This window comes from Haliotis rufescens, unplaced genomic scaffold (genome assembly GCF_023055435.1).
Source record: "Haliotis rufescens isolate VD_foot unplaced genomic scaffold, xgHalRufe1.0.p SCAF_5, whole genome shotgun sequence".
NCBI classification, from domain to species: domain Eukaryota; kingdom Metazoa; phylum Mollusca; class Gastropoda; order Lepetellida; family Haliotidae; genus Haliotis; species Haliotis rufescens.
This window is the reverse complement of record NW_025964223.1, coordinates 23,318,188-23,345,050: the sequence shown is the minus strand read 5'-3', so window position 1 is coordinate 23,345,050 and position 26,863 is coordinate 23,318,188. Positions and strand designations below refer to the sequence as shown.

The 26,863-nt window shown below is 39.4% G+C and overlaps 1 protein-coding gene across 1 annotated transcript in view; it reads right to left on the bottom strand.

Moving 5' to 3' along the window:
• LOC124111718 (neuropeptides capa receptor-like) overlaps positions 1–22,322 on the bottom strand; it is a 95,522-nt gene extending 73,200 nt beyond the window's left edge. The window contains exon 1 of the mRNA XM_048384471.1: positions 21,534–22,322. Within this exon, the coding sequence (XP_048240428.1) occupies positions 21,534–21,900 (367 nt within the window). The 5' untranslated portion in view covers positions 21,901–22,322. The remainder of the gene's footprint in view (positions 1–21,533) is intronic.
• Between the last annotated feature and the right edge of the window lie 4,541 nt (positions 22,323–26,863).

The window sequence follows — 26,863 nt, the reverse complement described above, 5'->3', positions numbered from 1 at the left end:
ATTCAACTCTTATCTAGTCTGTTTTCGAATATTTTCAAACTTCGTTAACTCGAAGTCCTTTGAAGTTCCGCGGCAACATTAAGTTATCTTAAGTCGACACAAGCGAAGTCGGAATTTGCCGGAACCAACAAAATAAATCGTTTTAAATCGTTCGAATTAACGAGCTTTCATTTACAGAAAATTTCTATTTCGGGTAATAAAGATAATTATTGAACTACGTGCTTACGTACTTGAACCCGTGAAGATTCGCGTTAGGTCTTCAGAAACCCATGCTTGCCGTAAAAGGCTGCAAACGCGATCGCGATGCATGTCATCGTAGCTCAACTCCGTGGACCGATGCTCATGATGTCAATCACTGGATTGTCTGGTCCAGACTCGATTATTTAGAGATCGCCGTCATATAGCAGGAATATAGCTGAGTGTGGCGTTAAGCAACAAACAAACAAACGTACTTGATAGCATATATGTCTATGAATACCAACATGCATATCGGTCATGCGTTTCTTATTTCTTGTTTCAACTTTGTGTTTCAAAATGTAAGGGAGGAAGACTACGTCTACGAAAGGTGGTTCCATCTCCGTCTGCGTCATATCAAAAGACTTTAAAATATGGTTCTTTTTATTTCCTTGCCAGGTGCTTGGAATTAATAGGATAACACATGGAACGATCAGGTCGAGTCCGATTTTTGTGTTTGAGTGAGGTATCCATGTTAAACTACGGCATGGTATCTCGATTGGCTAGCGCTAAAAAAACGGCATAAGTCCGGACTAGTACAACCACACAAACGTGCATGCACGTTGCAAAATAAATGCACAAATCTTGGATGCGACGTTAACTCACCTCACCTCAATGTGGTATGCAGTATACTTTGTCCAGACAGTACTAGTCGCCCTCCCACCATCGCTTGTTTTTGTCTGCTGAGAACCTCATTATTGTCCGTGACATTAAATCAGAGACACTGAGACACAATGGATCATGGTAACAAATACGCAAGAAGATGTATTGCCATGGCACGACAAATGCCCTTTTCCTAACGACCATATCGACACACTTCAAGTTGGTCCTGGTCGTATCGTGCAAGAAGAATCCTTTCTTCTGATGATGAACGTATTTGGGACAAATCAACCGATTCTGACAAACAGTCATGGTTCTTTTATATATATTGGGAAAAGATAATAAACTTGCAGACACATTCATATACAAATGTTTAAAATAGTAGTGATATTGTTCGAAAGTGGAATAAAATTACGCCAAGATGTAGTTATTCTAATTCCCCGTTTCTGAAGAACACATATATAATTTAGTTTGCTGTGCCCTGAGGTATAAGATATTTTAACATATGTTTCCAAGTTAAAATAAAAGGTTGACAACATCTTTTAGTCTTAAACGGATATATCAATTCGACTTATCTAAATCTGAGGAGCAGATTCGCATTCGTAATATCGCTGGTGGCAACATGCAAGCATTATTCGTTCAGCCGGTCCAAAGGGAAAACTGTTTTAAGATGTTTTAAATTCCTGTTACCAATACGAGCTTCATCCGTTCAGCAGGCCCAAAATGAAAACTGTTTGAATATGTTTTAAATTCCTCTAAATCATTTGTAAAACTAAAGAGTGATCAGACAGGAACCATTTGAGCAATCGTTGTGGCTATCATTGATTGGAACATGCATCATGACAAGTTTCAGATTCGTTGCTCAGGGTCATTTATCAGAAAGGCTATACCGAGCGTATATAGACTGATCATTTAATCTAACTTTGGCATAATCGGTCAGTCTGAATGATAAGCAAATAACGTTAATTCATTTGTCTTTCCTTAAAGTATGTTAAATTTAGAGTCATCTGCCAAGACAAGGATTATATATGTTCAATTTCCATCGTGAGTCTTTCTTCCAAAATGGTTTGACAAACCGATTTGTTTTGTACATTTAGTCAAAGAGTAGCCAGACGTCGACAAACTTTGAATACATTTATATCTCTTGCCCGAGGTATGAACCATTTCCCCAAGGTCTACAACCTAATACACCAATTTATTCCTTTCTGTGCCCTCCGACACAACCGTTCATCCCAATCTTGCATTTTGAAATACAGCCACCGACCCGTCCTCTGCCCCTGGCCCCTTCCCCGACTCCCTGATCCATCCCTTGGGGTGCGGTATCGGTTGGTCATTGTGGTGCCCGACAGAGACAAACGTGTCTGAGACACGACACGTGTAGATCACCGCGCTACCCCGGTCCTTCCGACAGCCCTGTCACTTCTCCGCCGTTGAGAAATAGTTCCTCTTGATTACCTCTCCGTATTTCCTTTCTCTTCGAGTCTCACAGTATTCGGAGTCACTTACTTGCTTTTAATTTCTACTATACTGCGTTCTGGCTACGTGTTTACCTCCGTGTCACTCCGCAGTTGGCATGTTCCCGATAAAACTGGTCTTTCATGTGAAATCGTGAAATATTCATTGCTTGAACTGCTGCTTTAGCAATGCCACATACATCCTTTCATCTACTGAATCCTTATTTTACTTAATTGAAACTTCAAAGCTTTGGAATATTCAAACAAGTAACTTAAACTACTGAACACAACATGGCACACTATTAAATAAAATACGACACACCATCGAACAAAACGCCATGATTTTACACGGTAAACTATGCCTATGACGGTATCTACAACCTGTAGTATCCGTATATAGCTGTACAAAATCAAACAAAATAGTACACACTATTAAACAAAACATTGCAAACTATCAAACAAATAAAGCGACATAACTCCAGCCATAATCATAATAATAAATACAGACGACAAAATCCTTTCTGTATTCATGGAATATCTCTGCTAAAAGCAGCCGAGTTTACGATTCAAAGTGTATCATGAACATGTGTGTATGAATCACTATCAAATAGTTCAGACACCAGGTGTTCGCAAAAAGGTCAGCATATCCTGACCCACCGGTGGCACCCGTCACAAACACATTGAAAGGCGAGTTAATTGTTCACCTGAACAAACATGGGAACATATGGTACAAGTCAAAGCAATTCCACCGGATTTCATTTTGGTCGCTGATGCGTCAATTTAGAAATGTTCTCCACATGTCTACATTTACCTTAGAACTTTTGGAAAGCTTTACTAAGGCATTGGGTGTTGTAAACCTTATCAAACAACGTTTTAGCAAGAGTCACATGAGGCTCTTTGAAATGTTCACCGAAAGAACATTCCTAATTGCACTTCAAAAGTTGTGAAATATAGACATCAAAGGCTACAGCTGCTGTAATATTGTTTGAACTGAAGAGAAAATTGAAGTGTGGTTCACGGTGCGTCATCATATCATGGTTTTAGATGATACTTGATCCTGCTTTCGATCATTGCTTCGTTTGAGCTTGATTACAAATATTTCACAAGCCGGAATGATATAGCACACTTATATATATATTTCACTTGATCTGGTCCCGATGATTTTAAAAAAGCCCCGCACAGGTAACTAATAAATATAATTGGTCTAACTCTCAGCATACTTTGATACCAACAACGGGCGCATGTAAGGTTTCAGTATCTCCTTTACACAATGATATATATCCAGGATGAAACGGATGCAATCTGCAACAAAGGTCATGTTATCGGCGAGAATTTCTTGAAAAGAACGTGTTACTTTTTTCATGTGTTATTCAAGTAAAACCCTAATGCACTTTTTTCTTTGAACCTCTTCTAAAAAGTGATTGCGATATTCTAAAAAACCCAGATTGGCCAATTCTTTCAAATCAATCCGTACATTTTTTTGTAATTCTTTGTACAATGGTATTGGGATTCTATGGGAATTTCCCCTGTACAATTGATATTGATATTTGTTCAGTTTTTTCTTCGTTTGTTATACTGTAATGTATTTTATAATTAACATTCAAGCACAAGGAACGTTTCGCAGATTGTAGTAGTAGTAGTAGTAGTAGTAGTAGTAGTAGTAGTAGTAGTAGTAGTAGCATCCGTAATCAATTATGATCGTCTTGTATTGCATTTGGGATACCAGACACACCGTTTTAAAAAAAAAATATCGAATAAAGAACGTGTTAATATATTTTACGGTCGGAGTAAACAGATATGAATGAATCGTCTGGTCTAACAAACATCGTTTTAGTGTCGCTGATGACACCAGGTGTCACGGGGTAGTGTTAACACAGTGTGTTACTGTGTGATAAACATGATGTTTACTCCGGATGTTGCAGTATGGTATACATGACATCAGATTTAGATTTGCAATATGGTATTTAAGCTTGGCGTCGTCATTTGCTGATTCCTCTGGTTAAACACAGATTGTTGCAATGTGGTAAACACAATTTAAGCATAATCAGCTTGACCAGTTATACTGGTATATGTGTGAAGACAATCGCAAATGCTGGGATTCTGAGACAGAATAGGTACACACGTACAATCCATCAGCCACATGATTGATTGATCAAGGCTCCATGCTTAAGAGGTCGCTATGATATGCCTCGAACTTTGCTGAATGCGGTGGAAAACAACATTCACTCGCTAAACATTTTGTCGAATATATTGATGTTGCCTAAAAGGTAGTTCTACATCATCAATATGAAACAAGTTCTCAAAGGCCGTACCGCGGAAGACGGATTTTTCAAGTCATGGTGAATGGCTAAGGCTGATACATCAAGGATAATGAGTACGCTCCAGAGCTGTGATAAATGGACATCTTAACATGCATCACATCTCATTCATCAATAGTGAATGTAAATGGTGCAAACCCATTTAATTCTATACACGAGTATTCTATTATATTGGTCATTTAGCGTATGCGAGGCCAACAAAAAGTTTAAAAAACAAAATATTTTGGTGGCGATAAGAACCAGTTATCCAAAGTAGTTCGGGAACTATATGGAATAGGCCGTTATCTATACATTATATCACATCAAAGATTCTTTGCAATGAAGTTTTAATTCGAGCTGTGATATCTCCAAATTTGGGCCACAGTAGCAACCAAACCGTTTCCATAATCATCAGGAACCCCTGCTAAAACATCTTTGAGTATTCTTCTGACACGTAGGTAGGTTAAGTGGCAACTCTTTCCTGTCAGGATAACGTCGGGCTGTTAAGTAATTGTTGACAGGTGAGCTACAGAAGGAACTACAACGCTGAAGGGCTAATCGTGTAAAGCTATGACTCACTCATCACAGTTTCATATGATGCACACAAACCATTAACACCGCCGTCATGTTTTTCCCATTCACCAGAAACCATTTTATCCTTATGATGTTAACAGCGCCACAATATTCCCATCTCAATCATGTCAGGAAACCTAGACTCTTCGCAGTTGCAAGTAATCAATCCATTTCTTCTTCAAGATTTTCCCCACGTCGAAATAGTTGTAATGAAACCATTTACTACATCTCAAAGACGAATTAGGTCCGCGCATCCCAGTCTAAGCTTGTAGGTGTACAGTGCCACAAGAGTCGTTCATCATTTTACCCAATTGGTGGGGAACAGGTCTCTATGGCGACTGGAATTCAGTATGACTTATTCAGCTACCGACTATGTTGCATCAAAGACCCTTAGAGGAACAGACACCTCGTTTAGATCCTGCATCTGACATTCACTGTTGGATGGGCTATCTGTCATTGCTTCAAAGACCATAACACCGTCTTGCTGAGGATGTTCATGTGACAACCGCAGGGGCATTTAGGGGTGTTTCACTCACTTATATTCCCATTACTTGAGATTAAGTCGGGTTGAGTAATCCAACTAGAGTTGCGGGTCTCTTGCGGTTTTATGTGTAAATTAATCATTGGTATCAACACCGGGTTTGGTGATCATGATAAGGCACCTGAGTTGTTGAAAAAATATAGCATTACGCTCGCCTGCTTGTTGGTGATAACTTTGTCTCCGAATGCACCTATTGAAAACATGGCAGTGAAGATCTGGACAATTACAACATTCACCAGATCGTGTTGATATCCGTAAAACACAGAAATAGCTCTATGGATTGGGGGAAGGGTGCACACTTTTCTTTTAAATGTCATTGTTGCACTTAAAATACCAAAATGCTGGGACATATTTAGGAAAAGCATTTGCATTTGTTAGCCAAGTATAAGTTAAATGTTATCTTTTGAAAACATCAAATGCTTTCGTTTTATGTTATTTATTTGTACGTCAACGTATTTAATATGCTTGAAAAAGTGGGGTGCGCACCCTTACACCTCCTCTGGGTCCGAGTACGTCAGTATATGTAAACACAGGAATACTAGGAGAAAATGTAAACACTGCTTAATCACCACTAATATCAATACAATGCACTAATCAACATAGACGCACTATTAATATTAATATACACTGTTTCACCATTCATATCAAAAACCATAATACTGCTATTGATGTCAATAAGCGCTGTAGCACTATGCACATAGGGGTACCATTTAGGGCAATTAAAAAAATATTAGTTTCGCTAAACAGGAACATTATTCATGTCAATTCATGTCAATATTAACAGGGAATACCGTATTCTTTGTGTCAGTATAGATAAGAACACTATGTATATAAGTATACACAGACCCTAAGTTGGTATACATGTATGCAGTCGGTTCTATACCGGTACACATACATGTAGGTATAATATATACGTCCTTATGCACATGGATCCGTGAAGACAGGGTTAGAATAGGTCTTCAGCAAACCACACACTGTCGTGAGATGCGACTAATAGGATCGGATGGTCAGGCTAGCTGACTTGGTTGATGCATATCATCGTATCCCAAAAACGTGAATCGATGCTCATGATATCAATCACTGGATTGTCTGGTCCAGACTCGATTATTAACAGACCGCCGTCATATAGCGTGAATATTGCTGAGTACGTCGTTAAACAAACAAACAAACACTGCATCCCGAAACATGAAATTTTGTAACTAGCTCGACTAAGGCACCTTTTGAGCAACCTCAGAAAGGGTGTGTATTCTGACACATTGTCGCAATGTAGCATAATACCAGCATTTATTAAGGAGATAAACATACTGTGTTTTCAGTGCAAAACTAGGTTTCCTGTAGATTTAACCGCGCTAAATTTAATTTAGAACTGAACGCACAGTGTGATGTTTCAAATGTTACATTTAGTGCGGTTAAATCTATAGGTAACACACATGTAGCTCTACATTGCGTTTAACTCCATTCCACCATGACTAAAATAACGCGAACTTTAGATCTTTGGTGTAAGCAAATACATTAAGTGATTAAGTAATGAAGAGGTTATAATTGTACATATAATGATTTAAATATGCCTACCGACAACGACTGTAAAAGTAGTACTATTCCAAAAATATAATCCTCCGCGATGATGCGGCCAGCATGAGGGAGTTGATTGTGAGGATGGTGACTTCAAACATGATCGCTAGGATTCATAAGTTAATCTGAGCGTTTAGTGCATCGTTAGGTTTCCACTAATGATCTTTCACTAATTCAACGATAAATCAATCCATCATCGGCGCTTTATGGAACATTAATCAGAGAATTAATATGAAAATCAAGGGAGAAAGAAATAAAGCTGAGAATGAGTGATTAGTTTTGAACAACTCATTTAAAGTTTGGTCGCTAGGAATCGCAGAAAGCTTTCAATGAAGACTTATGCAATAATCACTCACTCACTCTTAAAACGACTTCAAAGTCTTAAACGTTATGGTGAGAACATAATCGAAGGGCCATTACAACAAGTTATGCTGATGAGACTTGTTGTCTCCATGCAAATATGACCATAAAAGGGTGTGACGAACATCAATAGTTTCACATTAGATTTTGTAAGAGGCGCTCAGATGTGTGGCGCCCCTTGTACCTACCGCCGCATGATCAATGATCTTGTTAATAGTTTTCAAACGGTGCTCGGCCCTGGCTCATTCTTAAATGATTTAAACTATGACTCTCAGACGTCAACATGGATTAAGGGCTTTTTGTGCATATACATGAATTGAATTGAAGGATGAAGCATGTATGTGTTCCTCCTTTGGGATAGAAATAAGACGGAAACGAGAATGCAAGGAAGGGAAAGTCACAAGGTGGAACAGCAATAACATGATGTGTTTTTCCAACTGGTATTCTTTCAAAAGTATTAGGTTTTAGGTTTGATTCCTGTTCATTTGCTCTTGAGGTGGATGTAACAAGCACGTATTTAAGTGTAAGCGTGTGGGGAGCATTTTGCTAAAACCATTTTTGCGCCATGCCGCAGATCCGGGTTCAACTTAACACACGAGTACAGTGTGTGAGTCCAGTTCTACAAATAGTACATATAACAGCTTAGCAAGAGTGTGTATTAAGACACGATGAGATAATCTGAGAGTTTGGGCAAGTCTGTGACAAGAATACTGTCAAGCGCATTACCCCACTTTGACCTCAAGCGCGAATGTCCTTGTCGTGCTGATTTTGTCTCTCTACAAAGCTGTCTTGCTTTAACAAACGCGAATTCCATTAGAAAGTTTCCTTCATGGGATTACGTGAGCATGGGGACTTAAATGCCATTTCAGGAACTTTGTATGATCATTAACTGTTTCTGGCATTAGATGCTGCTTTCACAGGTACCACAGTGTTACAGTGTCTTTCCCATCTCTGAACTACTTTCTATCAAATGAAATTATGCCAATTGACTTACAGGGATGCCACTCTCCATGGGTGTTCATGTATTAGTTATAACACGTTCTTAGGTGTGGAGATGATGGTGGTATTGCCGCATGACTATTCATATATTAACCGCATTGAATGCAAATAGAACATGCAAAAATGGGCTAACACGTACTGCTTACAACCATATGGTGTTTGAGATTGTTTTTATGTCACAATGGACAGTATTTCAGTTATATTACACGATGTCAGCTTGATGTGGGATGAACGCCCGGAGTTCAGTATGGTGTTTAATCTTCTAAGCCTTTGCTGTCTACATTTCACATTTTTTAGGTACAATTGACACGGTCTTCTTAAGAAGATTTCAAACAGCGGCAAACGACTCAAAAGTAGCTTTCGCAACACGAATTCACGACCTCAGTACAGATTGCACAAAAAAGTGTATGGTACACATGCCGAAGGCATCTCCAAATTGACGCATCAGTGACAGAAATGCAATTGCCTATTTTGAGTTATACTATATGTTCAAGTGTTTTTCGAGGTGAACAATTGACTTGCCTTTGCATGTATTTGTGCTAGGTGCCACCGTAGGGGCAGGATACGCTCACCTTTTCGTGACCGCTGGTTTCATCACTATCTCATAGTGATTCATTAACATATGCCCATGTGTGGCTTGAAATGGCTTTTGTCGCTTTTATCATTTCTGAGACATTTATATTGTATATTACGCTATTATGATCAAATGGTTCTTTATTTCTCCTTCTGGCAAACCCAATTTCGGGACATTTATTACTACGTATACATGATCAATAAAACCTGCTGATCAATAAAACATGGCCAACGATCTTCACTCTTTGCACTGAAAGAATTTGGATGACAATGACATTTAAAGTATGTGCAAAGAAACAAAGTTTGGCCATATACCTTTGCGTCTTGCCATTGACTGCCTCAGTACAAGAGCTGGAATATGAAACATAATCCATTGATGATAGTTTCTTATCAAGATCAGAGAGGTCGTTAATCAATTGTTTTAAAAAGGCCAGACGTACCAATAAATTCGGTCTCGGATGACAAGTCTACTTCTCAAGTGATTGGTCTTTGATTTAAAAAGCCGTCGGGTTACCATGGGAACGGGAGTACGTTCGTGTCGTTCTTGATATTGGATGTCTCATTTTTTCTCGGATGTGTCCGATAAAATTCGATTCTTTTAGTTCAACCTCTTCTAGCGTTATAAAGTGTGATCGCTTCATCTTGCGTAACATGTCATTTATAAGAAAAAAGCAAACCAAACAAGCACCTCGATCATAAAAAATTGTTATTAAAAACATCACTTTGAAATCCTCACTGTGCTTTCTGCCCCAAAACCCAGAGAGTTCAGGTGAGTAATAAATCCTATAGCGCCGGTATTTACAATGTACTCAGGAAATTGTGTTAACATCATGTATGTAGTCAATTTCATTAAACCCCAAACTTGGTGCAATCGTTGGCGAAATCCACGAGCATGATGTGCATAACACGGGGCCAATTATTAGGACAAATCCAGGATTCGAACTCACGATCCTACCACGACTAGGAGACGCAACTCTACAAAAAACTACTTCGCTGTTTCCGACACTTTAAGAATGTCGTCGCCCTCACATTACCTGAGAAAATAACTGTTCATTTGACATGGATGTAGAAAATGCGAAAACGTGAAAAACACGTGCCGCTTGACCAGCCGAAACTAGTCGTGCAATAAGGGTATTAAATTATACGGACGACATGTCAGACACTCACACTGATAAAAAGGAACACCACAGAAATGCCACAATTGATACCCGAACAACGGGAGCGGTCCCTGGGTATGATACAGATACACCCATGCCCACATTGCTGGAACTTCTGTTTGCTCCCGTGTTGCTGTAGCTGACCTGATGCGACCATATTTTCAAGCCAACCGGAGTGGAAGGTATGGTGTGAGGAGGAATTTGTGGGCAGGAAGAACTCCACTGGTCATCGTTTACGGACGTTGGACAGCTGAGCGTCACATTGATGACATTCTTCGTCCGATTATCCTACCATTTCTACAACAGCTGCCACGTGGTGTCCTTTATCAGCACGACAAGGCAAGACCCAATGCAGCACGAATCGTACATAACAGCCTTGTAGCCAACAACGTCAACGTGTTGCCGTGGCCTGCACCCTCCTCCAGACATGTCATCAAAGAAAACCTATGTCACGGATCCTCCACAAGAACTAGTCTAGGCCCTCCAAGAAGAATGACGATGTATTCCATGTGCATTGTAACGTCATGAGACGACTGACATTTTCTGTGCGCCAGAACGTTTTTGCGTGTCTTGTATCAGGAAATGGTCATACACGCTATTAGTGTGACGTGTCATTGAGGTGAGCGATTTAAGATGTGTTAAAATCCATAATGTCGAAAGCTTGTTTTTGCTTCTCCACTTCAATTCGTGCAACTGTTTTGCCAATATCGGATGTCGTTTGACTGTCATTTTGAATATTGATTTAGTTGAGATTTTGATCTTTTCAGGACATATACTTCATGCATCTATCTTTTGTGGTTTTAAACTAGTGTGATTTAAAACTATGGTAAAGTTTATTTTGACCGTTAGTGTAGTTTAAGTTGCCAGGTTACACATAACAGGATTACAATGCAAAGATTCATTCACACAAGTTTAGTCAATCCCTGTCCCATTTTGACAATTTAAATAAAAGATTAATTTTCAGGGGAAAGTTTATTACATAACAAACCTGTCAAAGCTTTAAACCACAATCTATGGTATCACACAATTTCATGGCTTTTGTCATAAATGTGTCTTGGGTTTACACAATGGTTATAGAATTTATCTGCTATGATTTTAATGCCTGCTGCACTGTTGGACATTTTACCATAAACTATGAGCGAGTAGGATTCTATTAAAATATCCTGCTTTACACACTGGTGTCAATGGCTGGCTTGTTTTGGCAATATTCGATGTTTGATCTGTAGTCCCATTTAAATTAAATTAAAGTTTGTGATACTTCAAGACAGAAAAGTATGCTCTAAACTGTCAAATGACGTCCTAGTTCGATATCCCAGTGCCAAATTTACTTAAAGACTACCATCACTGGAGAATCGCATACATGGCTCTGCCACTTCACGCTGGCTTAACCCGGATATTATTGCACTGAATGCTTTCAAGGTAAAGCACCAGATAGCAACTTTTCCCAGACAAGTCGGTGACAGTTATGTCAATCCTGCAATCACCTAGCATTATATGTCACTCAACTGACCATGGAACTGTCAATATAGATCTATAAATGGAGATACGATTGACCGGCGTGTGTATGTAATCAGAGACACAAGAAATATAGCTAGTTTTCGTGGCAAGTACGTTCTCTTCAGGCGTCAGTTTGCTAGGAAAGAGATTAGAAAAAATCACAGCTTCTCGCAAATGACTCACTTCTGAACGACAAGGTTAAAGAGTCTACATACAGCCTTGACACATTAGTAGACGAAATAAACTCAGGAAGGAGAAACTTACTTCAGCACCCTTCATGGCTCTCATACGGGGCACGAGGTCATCTGGATTATAAATATATATATTTCTAGGAGAAATGTCTCTTCAAAGTAATTACGGATTGCCGGATCACAGCTTCCAAGGCCTTGCTAATGCTTTAAAAGCGTTATTTGATAGACATGTGGAGAACATTTGCAAATTTGATGCATCAGTGACCAAAATGTTGCCCGATGCAATTCCCTATTTTGAATTGTTCGGGTGAACACTTGACAGGACTTTGCATGTGTTTGTGACGGGTGCCATAGGTGGGACGGGATACGCTTACCCTTTTGCGAACTCGTTGTATCATCATGAATTGATAGGGATTCTAAAACATGCGCTTATGATATACAGTGTAGTCGGAATCGTACAATGGATTCTGCCTTTAGCAGTTATGTCTTAGGATTATCGAAATGGTTTTGTCGCTTTTAGCATATGAATTTAATACGGTTTTAAAGGGCCACATGCATATCTTAGTTTCTTCAACTTCCAGAATCACAACAAAGACAATCATTTATGGTTGAAATAAGAAACATGAAAAATTTTTCATATATTGTATGTACATGCAGTATGTTAATATTCGTCACATGGGACAGCCTCTGTTGTTATAAATTCTAAATTCTATGATTGGTGTTCACAATGAACAAAATCTTTTCAAATCATATTTTTTGCAGTTGGATAGAAATGTCAAACGTTCATACATCTTGGCCTTCTCATTATTAAGGTTCATATATCAGAGAACTCACACAAAGTGAAGGTCAGTTCTCAATTCCATATATTAACATATCTACATATCCCAGCATGAACTGAGCCTATATATCTTGTTTTATGCTGTGCCTGCTCTTTTCTTACACTTTGTTTCCAACTGGATGTCAATTTGTCTTGTAAACTTTGTTTATTAAAACAACTGATTATTTTGTTATAGTGGTATGGATGGAAGCCGGTAGTCAATCCACATACATATATTGTTATCCACAACATCGGTTCGCCCTGATTGTGTGACTAGGATTGTCTAGATTGTCAGAAGTGTCTAGATTGTCAGAAGTGTCTAGGGTTGTCAGAATGATATCCATGTCCGTGGGTAAAGATCAAAGACCTGCATCACTCACTCACAGCAACGTTACCTCGGTATGATAATCACCCCTAGATATACCCTATTGTATTTGACCATCTCGTTTATGAATACTTATGTCAATATAACTTTAACTCATAAATACTATAATACGACATATATGGAGAACAAGAATAAGTTTAAAGAGAAAGGTTTCTCATCGGCATTTTACTTGGCATAAAGGAATGACCATAAGTTATTCTGTGGGTGGCTTCATGTATCTGACTTTCTGCCAAAAACAGTAACGTCCAAGAATACACTGAAACAACGATAAGGAGTATTGTCAGTTTATCGTTTCCATTATGCAGCATGGATCCGGATTAGTGAGCAGCAATGAATGGTTCTGGAATCAATTGACGGCATTATCACATCCTATACTTCTCATGAATACAGAGACAGTTGGTTTTCTACGTTGTGATAACCGCTTCCAACTATTAGGGATCATTTTGTGTAGAGTGGGCGCCATAGTCAATGAGTAGGAATGACCTTGATTGTCCTCACAATATGGTCTTTACTAAATCTACGTTTTAACCTGGCATCGTCGTCTCCACAGTGGTGCGTGTCTGATGCATATCCGGTTCAAAATATTCTGACACGACTGTTAAGTGTCGTCCGTTCAATTTAGGTTTGGTTGGAGTGGTTTCAAGATGGTGAACAGCTTCCCATACAAATTTGCTCCTACCGCTTTATCAGCTTATCGTCTCGAGAATATTTTAGGTTCTTCACAGACAGCCACCAACACTTCCAACAATGCATGTCAATGAAGACATGGATGGTGGTTATGTCTGCAGCCCAAAGGCAGCATTAACGATGCTCTCTAGTTTGGCAACTGTGATTGAATCCTGGTCCTCGGATACCTACATTAAGAATGGAAATGTTGGGCAGAAGCACACTGGAAGAGGTCAACGAAGTTTACAAATCACCTTGGAGCATTGTAGCTAGCTCACGGGCTTCCTATCATCTCCATTTATCTAGTCCATCGTTCCCCTGCACCGTCACGCGCAATGCCGGATTGATGGTTAGCACTAAGTCTCATTTTCAGCATTTGCTATAGGTCGCTGATTTAATTTATTCCCACAAGTCCCAAATCGGTATGCGGGTCATTAGTGGGTGCTGCAAAACCACACGACTAAATGATTTTTCATCTTTTGTCTCCAACGCATGGTGTGTGGGCGTTAAAAATCAAATACATTTATACTGAGATTGCTATTCTGTAATTGTCTGGTACAGATGAGCCGAATATATCACAGTGGCATTTCCATGAGGTCATCTGTCGAATACTACAGCCTAATTCACATTTCAAAGCCAGACAGTCCACCACACGCAAAACCTTGTAAGGGTCCTTTTACAGAAAATGACATTTCTAAAGGCTGGATTTTGCTGTATGTTGTGTTAAACAACAACAACAAAAATCTAAGGGACATTGCTTCTCCTCACCGAAGGCTGATTTCAATGCGTAATGATATGTTTGTATTCGCATTGCATTGAAACTATTTAGGTTCTTTGCAGTCCAACACTTTTCTGGCGAATAGGTTGTGAACGATTCGAGTCACCGACACAGCACTACTGAGATCCAGTATAAGTTTACCTTGCGCACAATATAATGTATTTAATAAGTTATCGATTTTATTTTAATAAAATGAATAGATAATATCCACAGACGTTGAAAATCTCATATACAAATCAAATGCGTTCTTCTTAGCAATAAGTTTGTGTAAAATGAATGAAATTGGTTTGCAATTGGTTTCGAATAGTATTTCAGTTATACAACGGCAGTTCAGTGTGGGAGAGAAGCCTATAGAGATAAAGGTCAAGGTCTTAGACGTTCTCCAGTTTCGTGAACCCACGAGCATCAACACGATGGGGATAAACTATGCATCATTATCAGGATAAGAATGCTGGATTCGAACCCACGATCGACTCATCCCAGCACAACAGGTCGCAACTCTGCACAGCGAACCGCGGTTCCTGAGACCATTCGACCACCTGTGTCCCCATCACATGTACAATAAAATACGAACGTTATTTGTATTCAGAACAGTTTTCGTATCGGGTCAACTACTAGTATATATTTGGAATAATTAAAGGTCAAATGGTAGGGGGATAAAAAAGGACATGGCCTGTCCAGTCAATTCGACATAATAACGATGTAACAAATCTCGACACAAGGATTAACCAAAACGCCGTATAATTACATTACGATTCGTCTTTTTTAAGCTTTCATCGCACGTAAAGTCGACTGAACATTCCATTTGAAAATAAGTCCTTCTCCCAGTCAACACCGTCTGTCATACGCTGCAAAGAGGTTGGTGTGTGTAATTCTGCTGAAATGTCATGCATGTAATGTCGTCGGGGTGTACGTCTGTTCAAATGCCTGAAGACGTTGTTGTCGTGACAGGCATCGCGCTTGTTAGAGCTTCCAATTACAACTGAGGTATAACAGACGCCACATCTACACAGACTTACTTGTTCACATACCGAAATGTGTTAAATTAAATTCAAATACACGATTTGGAAACTTCTACAGATACTCTACGAAAGACAGAAACGTCAACCAGGGCCACAGAATCTACACCAATTACGCCAAGATCTCCAGGAAGAATTGGACTGCCATTCCACATGGTGTCATACGCAGGCTTCTTGCAATTGGTCCCTGGGCAGGGGGTGTCGTTCAGCCACACAGTCCAATGGTGGACACACACGATGCTAGGTTTTACGATTGTCGTGCTTGAGATGACGTAACCGGCGCATATAAATACTTCTCTGTAAACGTTTGATGAACTCTTTGTAATCTCTCTCTCTCTCTCTCTCTCTCTCTCACACACACACACAGTGTCCAAGGTATCGCCTTTAAAGCCCTTGTAGAAGTTACAGTTGAACATGAAAACCACGTATGCGTTTTATTAGTACTTATTAAACAAAACTTATCAGCGCCCGAATAGAACCTTGGTTTATCAACACCATGATTATTAGAAACTGTAACATATGGACTTTAATCACACATTTTATGCCTTGTAAAACTGTCACCTTCAGACAAGAAGTATTTTCACTATTCCTTTTGTAACTTGTCAGAATGAACACGGACTGTGGTCTGGGTGGAATATAGATCATTTCAGTTCAGCTAAAAGCTCTGCCAAATGTATGTTACCCTCTAAGATCAGCCCTTCATGTAATACTGTCTGATTAGGAACCCATGTTCCAATCTGAACGTTGGTTCCAGAGAAAAATATGGATTGTTATTAATACGTGTATTTAAATTGATTAACCAGCTTAGCAGTAACAAGGCTGTCAAAACAAGACTCACTGTGCAATATCGCTGATTGCACACATTAGAACCTTACTGTGAAAGTTACACATTGAAGCCGATACACAACCTGTAACATGAGACATCATTGATGGAAAATGCCTCAGTTTTGTGCAGTTTTCCATCTTGAACTTGCAAGAAGCATACGTCGCTTGACGCATATAAAGCTGAACACCATTATGGAAATGTGCATATAGAACGTGCAGATGAATAGACGCTTGAGCTTTTGAGTGTAGTTCTTTACAGGAAAAAGCACCTGTAACATTGTTCTTCCAGAGAGCATTTGCGATACTTTATTGTGATTCTTTGAACGAAACCAGCAACTGAATAAACATACAGTGAATAATGAACTTGCATAGAGCGAGTAAATATGGTTTTACGCCGCTTTTAGCAAAATTCCTGCAATATCTCGACGGGAAACACCAGAAATGGGATTCACACATCGTAACCGGGGGAATCGAACTCGGGTCTTCAGCGTGTCGATCCAAGCCATTAACCACTAGGCAACCGAAAGTGTATAGCACATAATGCTTACAATATTGGAACCCGTGACGATCCGGGGTAGAATAGGTCTTCAGCAACCCATGCTTGCTGTAAGAGGCGACTAACGGGTTCGGGTGGACAGGCTAGCTTGCTTGGTTGATGCACGTCATTGTATCCCTTTTTTGTGGATCGAAGCACATGATGTCATTCATTGGATTGTCTGGTCCATGCTCCATTATTTACAGACCGCCGTCATATGGGTTGAATATTGCCGAGTGCGGCGTTAAACAACATAAAACAAACATAAAATGTTTGGGGAAAGCAGGTCCTAGACCATGTTGGCGATCTCAAGAGTTCGACATGGCGCTGATAGACGTCGGATCATATTCCGGATGAGTGCGAGATTCGAATCACGATTATGGGATGAAACTAACTATACACAGCCATTGTGGCGCCATAAACAAGAAAACTGTACTTCGAACTAGCACAATTATTTCCAATCTGAACGTTGGTTCCAGAGAAAAATATGGATTGTTATTAATACGTGTATTTCAATTGATTAACCAGCTTAGCAGTAACAAGGCTGTCAAAACAAGACTCCCTGTGCAATCTCGCTGATTGCACACATTAGAACCTTACTGTGAAAGTTACACATTGAAGCCGATACACAACCTGTAACATGAAACATCATTGCTAGAAAATGCCTCAGTTTTGTGCAGTTTTCCATCTTGAACTTGCAAGAAGCATACGTCGCCTGACGCATATAAAGCTGAACACGATTACGGAAATTTGCATATAGAACGTGCAGATGAATAGACGCTTGAGCTTTTGAGTGTTGTTCTTTACAGGAAAAAGCACCTGTAACATTGTTCTTCCAGAGAGCATTTGCGATACTTTATTGTGATTCTTTGAACGAAACCAGCAACTGAATAAACATACAGTGAATAATGAACTTGCATAGAGCGAGTAAATATGGTTTTACGCCGCTTTTAGCAAAATTCCTGCAATATCTCGACGGGAAACACCAGAAATGGGATTCACACATCGTAACCGGGGGAATCGAACTCGGGTCTTCAGCGTGTCGATCCAAGCCATTAACCACTAGGCAACCGAATGTGTACAGAACATAATGCTTACAATATTGGAACCCGTGACGATCCGGGGTAGAATAGGTCTTCAGCAACCCATGCTTGCTGTAAGAGGCGACTAACGGGTTCGGGCGGACAGGCTAGCTTGCTTGGTTGATGCACGTCATTGTATCCCTTTTTTGTGGATCGAAGCACATGATGTCATTCATTGGATTGTCTGGTCCATGCTCCATTATTTACAGACCGCCGTCATATGGGTTGAATATTGCCGAGTGCGGCGTTAAACAACATAAAACAAACATAAAATGTTTGGGGAAAGCAGGTCCTAGACCATGTTGGCGATCTCAAGAGTTCGACATGGCGCTGATAGACGTCGGATCATATTCCGGATAAGTGCGAGATTCGAATCACGATTATGGGATGAAACTAACTATACACAGCCATTGTGGCGCCATAAACAAGAAAAACCCACGACCGTCATTGAACTAACTTTGAGATTGACCTGAATGAGTGATAATTGCCTAGGATGAGATTTTTGTTGTCTGGCAGATTTTGTTGCATTGTAACCCGATGTTCTCATTATCGATCACTGGTTAGTTTGTCCAACTATCTATCACTGGTTTTAACCGTAGATTGCCGTCGTATAGGTTTAGTTCTTCATCTTTGTTGAATCAAATACTTCTCCCTCACCAAATATATATGAGTATCCTGACTTCAAACATTCACGTGCTGTGGCAGAGGCTGGGTCAAAGTAGAAAATTGAGACAGAGAACAGTAATGCCAATAATCTCACAAACTAAACAAAGAAACGAAAACCAGACATTAACGTCATATTGCAACGAACCCTGTTATTACAACGGTGAACTGTCCCCAAATCCCTGGTGAATAATGAAAATGGACTTGGAATTCCTGTCTGAAATGAATTTCTCCAGATTTACATTTTCTCGTGATATTTTAAGCTTTTCTTCTTTCATTATCCTCACTCGTTGCTAAAGGTCAAACGTCCGAATGATCAATTTGCAATTTAACTAGGTAGATATCCTATATTTATTCCATACATAAAGCTGCATTCTTGAAAGCCGTGGTGCTGCCTGTTGATAGCCTGTAGATTACACTGTCTCCTTAGTCGCTCCAGGAAGCCAAATTATTACCATCGTGGCTTAATACCAGTACTAAAGGGACTATATACACTTTCGAGGAAAGGTAAATATACGTGAGGAGATCTCGCCTGTACTATTTAATTATGATTGTGTCGCATCAGGGAGAAAATCGCTTCTGCTGGCGTTTACACATTTTCTTTCCTCAAACCTTACATGTAAATACGAACATACTTTTGAATATCTCAATGTAAAATATGTTGTTTGTTCTTTCTGAAGTCAAACTTGTGGCTTGAATGATTTCAAGCACTTTATAAAAAACTTTTAGTGAACAGTGTCGAACTTCTTTGATGGATTCACTGGACGAGAGTCCCTTCAATCAGGAAAAGGGATATTGTACTACCACAAAACTGACGGTGAAATATGTAGGTGGATATAGTGCTTCCCTTTAAGCTCCAAAGTGAATTGGTTTCATTTGTTCCCGAAGCACTTGTATTTGGTACATGATTGAAGTAGCCCCCTTTCCTTTCTCTGCACTGCTGTTTCCGAATTTGCTTAACATTTCTTGCGAACCGTGGCCCACATGCACAAGAGTATGGAAGTGTTACGTCTTGTGTAAACCCAATCGCTTTGTGAAAGCGTACGTTTTTTGTATGTTTGTTTGTTGTTTAATGCCGCACTCAGCAATATTCAAGCTATATATGACGGCGGTCTGTAAATAATCTAGACCATACAATCCAGTGATTGACATCATGAGCATCGATCTACGCAAGTGGGATACGATGACATGCATCAGCCAAATCAGTGAACCTGACCACCCGATCCCGTTAGTCGCCGCTCACGACATGCATAGTCGCCTTTCACGGAAAGCATGGGTAGCTGAAGACCTATTCTACCCCGGATGTTCACGGGTCGAAAGTATATGTAAAACTTAATTCTTAAACGAACCTGACATTTGGCTACAACGAACAGTATGTTGCTGTAGGTTTTTAAAACTCTTTAACAACCGTGTACATCCCCATACCCCTATCACCCAGTTCTTGTAAACTACCCTTTAAACAACAGTATCTAAATCCTACATATATGCCTGCCGACAATCCCTGTGAACTTGTCAATGCTGATCTAGAGTTGAGCTATTCACTCACCCATTCTTACACATGAAAGCTGAAAGATTATAATTTAGCTCCTAATCTTTGGATTGCTCCTGTCTATTTTCCCAAAGTAGATTGCCGCGTTATTCTTGAAGCCTGTCGCAACATGCAAGTTTCTACGACTACCTGCAAGTACTTCAGTAATTGTCATCACTAGATTATGGCCAAAGTTGACAGGCGCGGGCAATACTTTACGGGCCGGTTTGTGGAACACACAAGCAAATGTCCTTCAGCCTTATCCTGTTCCCTGAGAAAAGCAAGATTTACCTCTCGAATGAGGAGCTAAGACTCAAGACGATTCTCGGGGGAGGGGGTTTAATTCCCGAAGATTAATGCATGCCACGCTTCTCATGCTATGTGTTATTTAGATATGCAAAGGCTGCTTGTCATCACAAAAAATGCATAGTATTAGAAATGAACAGAACTCCTGAAACAAATCCTGTTGAATGGTTTGTTTTAGTTTTGTTATGGTAATAAATTCATTACGGTGTTATGCACTTCCAGGTTACACAATTGGTTCATATTTGTTTATAAGTGTTTTAAAGATGGAACAAAATCAGAAAAGATCTACGCATGTGTTGACAACGACTTTGTTTTGTTTCATTGTTCAATAAGAAAACATAATTCATGCAGAATAGTTCGATTCGCGAAGAACATGATAAAAAATATGTAATTCCCAGAGAACTTTTCAAGAGTGGGAAAAAGATGTGATTACTTTTTCGTTTGTTGTCTCTACTAAGTAATGATTTCGACATTAAAAACTCATAAATTTTGATTTTCAGTCCAATAGTCACATTTGGAGAAATCCCTCTTTTACATCTCTCCAGTACAATTATTTCATTTTGAATTAACGAGGGATATCTGTCACACAACTTCACAACAAACGTATTTAATGCAGAAATCTTTTTAACAAATTTTCTCAACAAAGCACATGGAAATTATAACACTTTTCGAGGCTTTAACACGTAAATCATGTAGAATAGAATTCATTTGTTTAAATATTAAACCCATTACAATCCCATATTTGTTGTATGAGTGTTTGTTTTCCTGAAAAATAATACATGTAAACACACATGGCTTGATTGGCTTGTACTGGAATCTTATTTATCATCCACAATCGTATTCAACTGCAATAATAATAACGAATTATGATAATAACTTACCGAGCAGCAACGTTAGAACATCAGATGCAGCGAGACTCAGAAGGTAAAAGTTAGTCGTCGTATGCATGTACTTGTTCCTGAGCACAACGAAGCAGGTAAGGACGTTACCGACGATGCCAGAGATGAAGATTACAACGTAGACAACTGTGAGGAAAATGACAACATCGTTTCTGATATGTCTCATCCCAAGATATATCTCAAGGTATTCCTTTTCGTTAAAATCAGATTCGTTTTGGGAAATATTAACGGAAACATTTAAACGCTCCATGTCCACCACGGGCTTGTTTTGGAGATTCTCTGTGCTTCCAGGCGCACCCGTAATTAAGAGACTTGTTGTATTGAGAAGAGAGCTGTATCCGGACATCATTGAGATTTCGCTGTCGCCTCACAATGGCTCATTTGGATTCAAACATCAACCACCGCTGACACGACCAATTATAGGAACCATCCACAAGACGGTGTACTCTGACGTCTATATCTCTCTATACATATAAATGATATATAAATGAAGGCGTGGATTACAAAATAAATAGTCACCAATGAAAAGCTGTCAAATTCCTCACTTTCTTTACAAGAATACAAATGATGCCTTGCTACCACCAGGACACGACTACAAATCGCTAGCAAAAGGCAATCACGATCGTCAATAAAGGTCCTCTGTTAAGCCTAAGAGCCATTTGGGGGTTTCCGTTAGCCCACAATGAGTGTGAACAGTTTTAACGATCTGCATCCAGCGCACTCCCTCTTCTACTTCTCACACCGAGATAAAGTGACAGTCAATTTGATATAGGAACCTGTTTCGTAAGTCACGTTTCTGTCAAATAGTATATGACAGAGCTACTCTTAGCGAGACGAAGAGCTCCCAAGTCCGTGGCCACCAGAGTTACACTAGCGTCAACATTAAACTGTACGCTCGGTGAATGCTGGGTGTCACTGACGATGAACCCAGAGCTACTCTCTTTGTTGGGGAGAAGTGATTCTGCGAAATCACTACCCAATGTGTCATTGGATGCCGTGCAAGTTCTCATATAGTTGGAGAAAACAAGCTTAATGCTTCCATTTTGGACTTTTTCAAAAGTGTTAAGACATATCCATACCCGAATTGGTTTGAAATAACATAATTCGATAAAATGATTCTAGCATATCTCACTCGTTGGATTTTCTTTATTATTAACACTATTTGCTGAATCGCATGATCAAGGCATGCTGCGTAGATACATGTTGAATTAATCGTATGATATTACTATCTTTCGCTCTCTACTTTGAACCTATTTTTATGCAATTACAATGATATCTGTTCTGACGTGAACGCCCCGGGGAGATACACGCAATCATCATATGTGTCCACGATAAAATAGGCGAACGCTTGGCGTCTTCAAATTTTGTTAAATTAAGATTAATGTACCCTTTGGAATGTTTGACTCCACGCAACAGAAGTTGGCTTTGAGGATTTTAGCACAGTCTCTGCTGTCTTTAATGGCTTTTTCTTTTGAGCACCACTGCATAGAATAAGGACCAGGATAAAACTCCCGCAAAAATTTGATATAGCTACACAATATCTCAAGGTAATCACACTCCAAGAAAAAGCAATGAAATTGAAATATTCAATATGTGTATATCATTGCATCATTTTTTATCGTGTAGCTGTTTCATTATCTCCACTTTCAAGTATATTTATGGGGTAATAATTCATCAGGACCCTGGCATAAAATCAATGCCAATAAAGTAAACTGTGATCACATCGTTGATCTTCACTTAGGTCGATGGGCAATATATTTCATAAAAAGTGATCGATGCAAGAATAAGACATTCGTTAAAGCGGGCGTTATATCATGTCTTCTCGTCTATGTGCCTACGTATTTCATGGGACAAAACCTAGAGGTATTAAAGTAGTTCATTTATTTTAGAACCAATCGAATTGCAAGAACATATACATGCGCTAAATTTCTAAAGAAAACGTTTTCCTGAAGATGTTACGGACATGTATACATGTACAGTACACAAACATGAATATGAACGTCCAAGGTTCTTCGTGGTGCAAATTACATAGGGTGCTGGCCGGGTATTTCTACAAGGAGGCACGTTTATTTTGTTGCAGTGGTTCTTCCTTGGGATACAAACGAACATACGCTTCGGTTGGGGGTGGTCAGTGGGGGTGGTCAGTGGGGGTGGTGGTTGGGTGTTGTAAGTCTGATCCAGGATCTCCACAGCGAAGCTACTTTCGCCCCGACATTTCAACAGGTCAAAGGCCAATCCGTCACGGAATGCACACTGGGAGATATATATCAGGGTTTAGAGGCTACTACGCCTTTTAATCTATGAACCAAGTAAACTATGATTCATTACGCCCCTAAATCACCATACTAAGGGACACAAAATAGAGTTCAAGAAAGTACTACGACCCAGAATCCAAACTTGATGAAATTAACTTGAGTTCAGCAGCTATTACCAATCAGGGTTCAGTGGTTACTACGCCCCAAAACCCCACTGGGGGACATAAACCAGGAGCTATTACGCCCCGGATTCACCACATAGTAACACAAAGTAGGATTCAAGAGGCTATTACGCACCAGACTCCACTTTGGGGATCACAATTAGGAATCCCAATTTCTTAACAAAAACAAAGATTCAGGTACTATACCCCTGAACAATCCCACTGGGGGAATAGGATTAACAGGGTAACACGTCGCCCAGTAGATCGTACATAAAATAAGGGCACATCTGACTATTATCTTGGTAGACAATGTACCATGTACAATAAAGTATAATTGTCACATAATAACAAACATATTTATTTCGTCCCATGTATATGTGACCATTTCTCGTCATCTTTGTAATCTCTGACCTCACATCCGATGGTGCTAGATGATAACATTTCGCCCGTGAATTAACTGCAACCCATTGCTCCATGGCAAGGAATTAATCACAGTCCTGTAATGTTAACTTCAACAAAATATATTCTGAATATACATGAATTCCAATATCAGACAATTGGAGCTGTAGAAGGCGTCTATACAGCAAATGCCTGTTGCATATATCGGTGACATTTATGGCGGTATGGAATGAATAACCACAATAACATTGTGGTATTTTTCACCTAAAACGTTGTATCCAAATCGTGAACACTGCGGCTCAATATGGATAGCATGCATAGAAAATACAGAGAATTGTGAATTTCCTCAATTCAAGCTCTCTCTATGTACTTGTGTATGACCAATTCGCGATGCCTTACGGTGCAATTTCAACTGACATCTATAAAAAAAGTGTGTTAATATTCGCGTCTAACTAACCACGGAAGTGAACAATGTCGTTTGTTCTTGCTTTGATTTAATCACGATTTGAAAAAGGTAGAGCTTGGCTACGTCTAAATGGCTCTACACACGTTATAGTGGGACCCGTTCACCTTCCGTGATCCAAGAGTAATTAATCAATGTTTTTCTGATAGGAAGAGAGAACATGGCTAATGTATGGATTGCGACCACGAGTCATTTATCTTCCATCTACAAATTTCACATCAAACACCCCATGGTCGATAATTCTCCCTTCTTCAGAAATGTTATAACATAGGACCCTTAGAGGGCAGTGATTATTTCAATTGAAAATGTATACCTGACTGGAACCGCCAATGCTCTAAATTGATGTTTCTGTCCGGCATTGATATACAGCTTGTCTCACAGGTCAATCAGTGTTTTGGTTGATTTAACACCGGGAGAATCCTTTAATTTGTCAGATTTTAATTATAATTACATCAGTAATAATTTAGTGAAGCTTTGGTAGATGTATATCTTGTGGTATTTGGCATTATTACATTTTGTTTTTATCTGAATTCACCCAACTTTAAATAAAGTATGTTTTTTTTTGTAATTTACCAAGCTGCATAGGTAATCCATGTATGTTCCATGTTCTTTATGAACTCGTAACAGCTAAACTGTCATTTCTTTTCCCGTCTGTATATTATAGAGTCAACATAATGAATTTATACGATTGGGGTAGCCCTCAGCTGTGTAAGGCGCCGCTATTCGTTGTGCAGGGTTATTTCCCCGTAGGCGGACCAGTTTCGATTTTTAGATTGGCTTTGATTATGATAATTGGTTTGTCAGCACCATATCCGGGCTCAGTGTTTTTCCGTTGATGCATTGATTTGCCTTTGTATGTGTTTGTGACGGGTAATTCATGTGGAGGACATTTCAAAATTGATGGCCGATTCGACTTGAACCATGTATCCCCGTGTTTCCTCAGGTCATACATTGACTTACCTTTGCATGTGTTTGTGACGGATGCTTCCGAAGTGTCAGGATATGCTCACCTTTCCGCGAACATCAGGTACCATCGCTGTTTGATGAGGGTTGTCGGGGTAGGTTAGTAGTTAAAGCGTCACGCCGAAAACCGGGTTCGATTGTCCATATGGGTACAATGTGTGAAGCTCATTTCTGGTGTCACCCGCCGTGATATCGCTTGTATATTGCATAAAAGGTGTAAAACCATGCTCAACAACTCACCCTTTTTGATAATGCTTCATAAACACAAACCCGGAATCCATCAATGGATTTTGCTTCAAGCAGATATTTCTTACGGTTATTGATATGTTTTGTCATTTTTATTTTATAAGTGGTAAAGTTCTACGGCCTGAATCTCTTCGTGCTTTCCTCTACGTACATCGCCGTTTAATATCACTCACTCACTAACGAGTGTAATTATATTACAGCATATCCCTAGCGAGATAAGTTGTAGTGAAGAAGTGCAGTCTTCTATTGAGGAAACGCGTCAAGAAGCCCACAGTGGTGTTGAAATATGAAGTTATCAATATTGGCTCTGAGATCACCATTTAAAGTGACGTCAATCGTTAGGTGCCTGTTACGTCAAATATCGTGTCATTATTGCCAATACGGTTGCAATGGACTTTCAATTAATTTGTAGGGTCTTTATTTTATCCATATTAATATATGAAAAAAGAACTCAGGCAGTAGGTTTTCTTTCCAAAAACACACCCCAGTATTGATTTAAGACACTTCCCTGTGGGAAAATCGAATTGTTGGTTCAAAGATCAAAAGTGACCATTCCTTGGTTGCACGTACATGTTCATACGCGTACTTTTCATCGGGATACGTCAGTTTGTTTATACAGGTTCAAGTATGCATGATGTTCATTCAAATCAACGGAATTGCTATTATGAATTCCCTTATACTTTGATGCTGTGGGAATATGTCCCCAGCATCGAAAGAAGCTTCTAAGTTTACCGGATGAACAGACTTGATGAATTGATTGATTGTGTATCACATCGGTGGGGCTTAGCTCATAATATCAATCATTGGTTGCTGAAGATATCGTTA